The sequence below is a fragment of the Citrus clementina genome, unplaced genomic scaffold (assembly GCF_000493195.1).
Source record: "Citrus clementina cultivar Clemenules unplaced genomic scaffold, Citrus_clementina_v1.0 scaffold_9, whole genome shotgun sequence".
Taxonomy (NCBI): domain Eukaryota; kingdom Viridiplantae; phylum Streptophyta; class Magnoliopsida; order Sapindales; family Rutaceae; genus Citrus; species Citrus x clementina.
Genome location: NW_006261964.1, coordinates 9,154,870 through 9,157,914, shown reverse-complemented (window position 1 = coordinate 9,157,914; position 3,045 = coordinate 9,154,870). Strand labels below are relative to the sequence as shown.

General features: G+C 35.3%; 1 protein-coding gene across 1 annotated transcript; it reads left to right on the top strand.

Moving 5' to 3' along the window:
* The first annotated feature begins 1,309 nt into the window (after window positions 1-1,309).
* Window positions 1,310-2,041, top strand: LOC112098951. The gene has a single exon (XM_024185912.1). It carries the CDS (start codon window positions 1,310-1,312, stop codon window positions 2,039-2,041), a length of 732 nt encoding a protein of 243 aa, XP_024041680.1.
* The last annotated feature ends 1,004 nt before the right edge of the window (window positions 2,042-3,045 follow it).

Below are 3,045 nucleotides of genomic sequence, written 5' to 3'. Positions count from 1 at the left end.
ACTTAAAAAAATTAAGCGCTCATTTGTTTCCAACACCTTATTAATCATAACACTCATTTATTTAACTTTAAAAATGAATTGTTATTCAACACACTCTCAAAAATATTAAAAGAGCTTGTTGCGTGTGCTATTTATTAGAGATAGTAAAAAATTTTGTGTTAAAAATAAGAAAATTTGAATTGAATCCTGCTCACATGGACAGGGTGGGTACTGTTTCGCTAGAGCAGTTAAAAAGAAAAAAAAAAATCACCTACAAGGTTGCATCCTTGTTTGGTTCCTTTACAGCCGCCAATAAAATACTCCAACGTTTCTGAATTTCTACCTCCTCCTAATAGCTCTCCTCTCGACCATTTCTCTCTCACAACTTCCCCGTAAACATCTACAAAAAGACTAGAATCTTCTTCCTATTAAGTTTATTGACTGAAGTAATCTCCTGCCTGATTAATAACAATATAAGCTATTTGTCCAATTTGCCCTTAAATATAAGATTTTTTTAGCAAATCTGTGCAGTCATTTTTCAGTAAAATTAAGTACTATATATTTACCATTATACGTAGATAGATGTACAATCAAAGAGACTATAATATATGATGAAGTTGTGTGGTGATAGAGGTGCAGAGAAACGTGAGTAATTTAAACTCACTTGCTAATTAAACAAATTAATTGCTGTATATGAATTAAGATTTACATCGATGAAATTAGAATCAAAGAAATTACTTTAAGTTATATATGTTAAGAGAAACATTTGTATGTATTTTAAGAATATATAATTTTATAAAAATGCAAGTGCTCAAAATATTTTTTACAGTGTAAATAATCTATCTAAATAGTATTTATCTAATTTTTCTTAAATTAAAGTGTTAGGTGTTGTATATACCTTACATCAACTTAAGAGTTACACTAAATAACTTAAAGTGTTGTTTGGTTATTAAGGCATGTGCCAACAATTTTAAAATGAACTAAAAGCTTGGTCAGCTGTAAAAATATAAGGATTGTTTTGTGATTGCAGTCTGTTAGTGTTGACCGGCCTATGAATTTGATTACTGTTCCAACTATTTATTAGTACAAGATTTGTGCGACGGGCGCGATGTCGCGCACGCGTGCGACAGGTGCGACATGCAGCATGTCACACCAAATTACAATATTTTTTTTCTTTTTTAGTGAAGTTAATTTCCTTTTTTTTTTTGTAAATGCAATGTAATAATGTTATTAATATTACAGATACATGGCGAAATCAGAAGTATCGAGAAACGAACTAGGCAGGATGAAGTTAGCTTATGTCGATCACTTCCCGAGGTGAATTTTGAGCATGTGTAACTTTTCTACAGTCGTAAAAGCTATCGAGCGAAATTTAACAAAACGGCAGTTGCGTCTGTTTAAGAACGACATATTTGGGCATTTCTTGGAGTGTCAAAACTTTCCGTTCAGTGGTGTAACTTTGCACAATGTTTTACTTAGGCAAGCGGCCCATGGAGAATACAAGGGGGAGGATCAGTTATGGTTTCAAATTGGTGAGCATTTGATACGTTTGTCAATTGGAGAATGGTGCCTGGTTACAGGACTTTCCTATGGTGTAGATACCGCACTAACAAATAACAAAACGGTGCATAGGCTACTGAATACGTATTTTGATAGTTTATTTCACAACATCAATCTTAAGCAATTCGATGCATTATTTGAGGAGTTGGACTTCGAGACTATGGACGACATTGATACATTAAAGATCGTGCTCATTTATTTTGCGGACAGAGTTCTAAATGGAAGAAAAGGCCACTGTCAAATCAATTTCTCATGGCTTAACGAAGTAGATGATATAGATCACTTCCTAAATTGTCCATGGGGTCGTTTGTCGTGGGAAACGGTATACGAGAGTCTTAACAATGCATTGAACGAGAAAGACGAGAAATTTAAGATGACTCGTTTGGAAAAGCCAAATCATAAAATTGAAAAGTACAATGTTTACGGCTTTACGCTAATGAAAGAATTAACACTCTCCGCGATGTTGGTGGTAATTATACTGTACTTCCTACCTTCAAATTAAGACATTGCCCAATTACACGTACCCACATTATTCTCTAAGTAATCAGCCGCACCCGAGTAGAGCATCCACAACCTTTCAAGTTGCCTTTTAAATTCTTCGTGTCCATATGCCTTTACTGTTTTAATAAAGGCAGGCTCAAATTCATCCCAAAGAGCTTTGGACATCCTGAATTTTGACTTAATGTTACCTTTCACATAGTAAAAACAAACGCCATGAGCTGTATTGTGAAATACTTTCAGAACGTTTCTCCTTATGGCAATGCGTCGATTAAAGATAATTATCAACTCCGACCTATCGCCAATCACTCCATGTAACTTCATCATAAACTATTCCCAAACATCATTGTTTTTTGAATCCATGACCCCAACGGCTAACTGATACAGTTGATTGTTAGCATCCAGACATGTTGCCATGAACATGCTTCCACGATATAGTCCTTTTAAATGAGTACCATCGACATTAATGACAGGTTGAATGTATTGCATAAAACCCTTAATGGAAGATTCAAGTGCTACAAAGTAGTACAAGAAATTACCATTTTCATCCCGCTCGAGGTGAGTGATTGTACCCTCATTCGCTTTAGTCAATACGTGAGAGTATTTAGGGAGCAAGTTGTATGACTCTGTAGAGTTCCCTCGAACTATTTCAAGACTAACTTCTCTAGTCCAATATGCCTACTGATATGTTGACTGCACACCGTATTCCTGTAGCACATCTGCTCTGATGTCATTCGGAGTGTATATCTTTTTTTTGAATATATTTATCTATAATAATGTGACCGACAACTCAGCTCCTTACTTAATGACGACCATAAACCAATACCTCATTATGACAAGTGTGTACATTGTCAATTCTCCTCACCACCCAAGGACTATTATGCTAGTTCGAACTTCTAATTGCTCGGATACGCCATTTATATGATTCCGTACAACAATGAGCCTCAAAACGTGTCGTTGTAGACCGTGCAAATCAAACTTATCCCTAAAGGCAACCTTGCGTAGTTG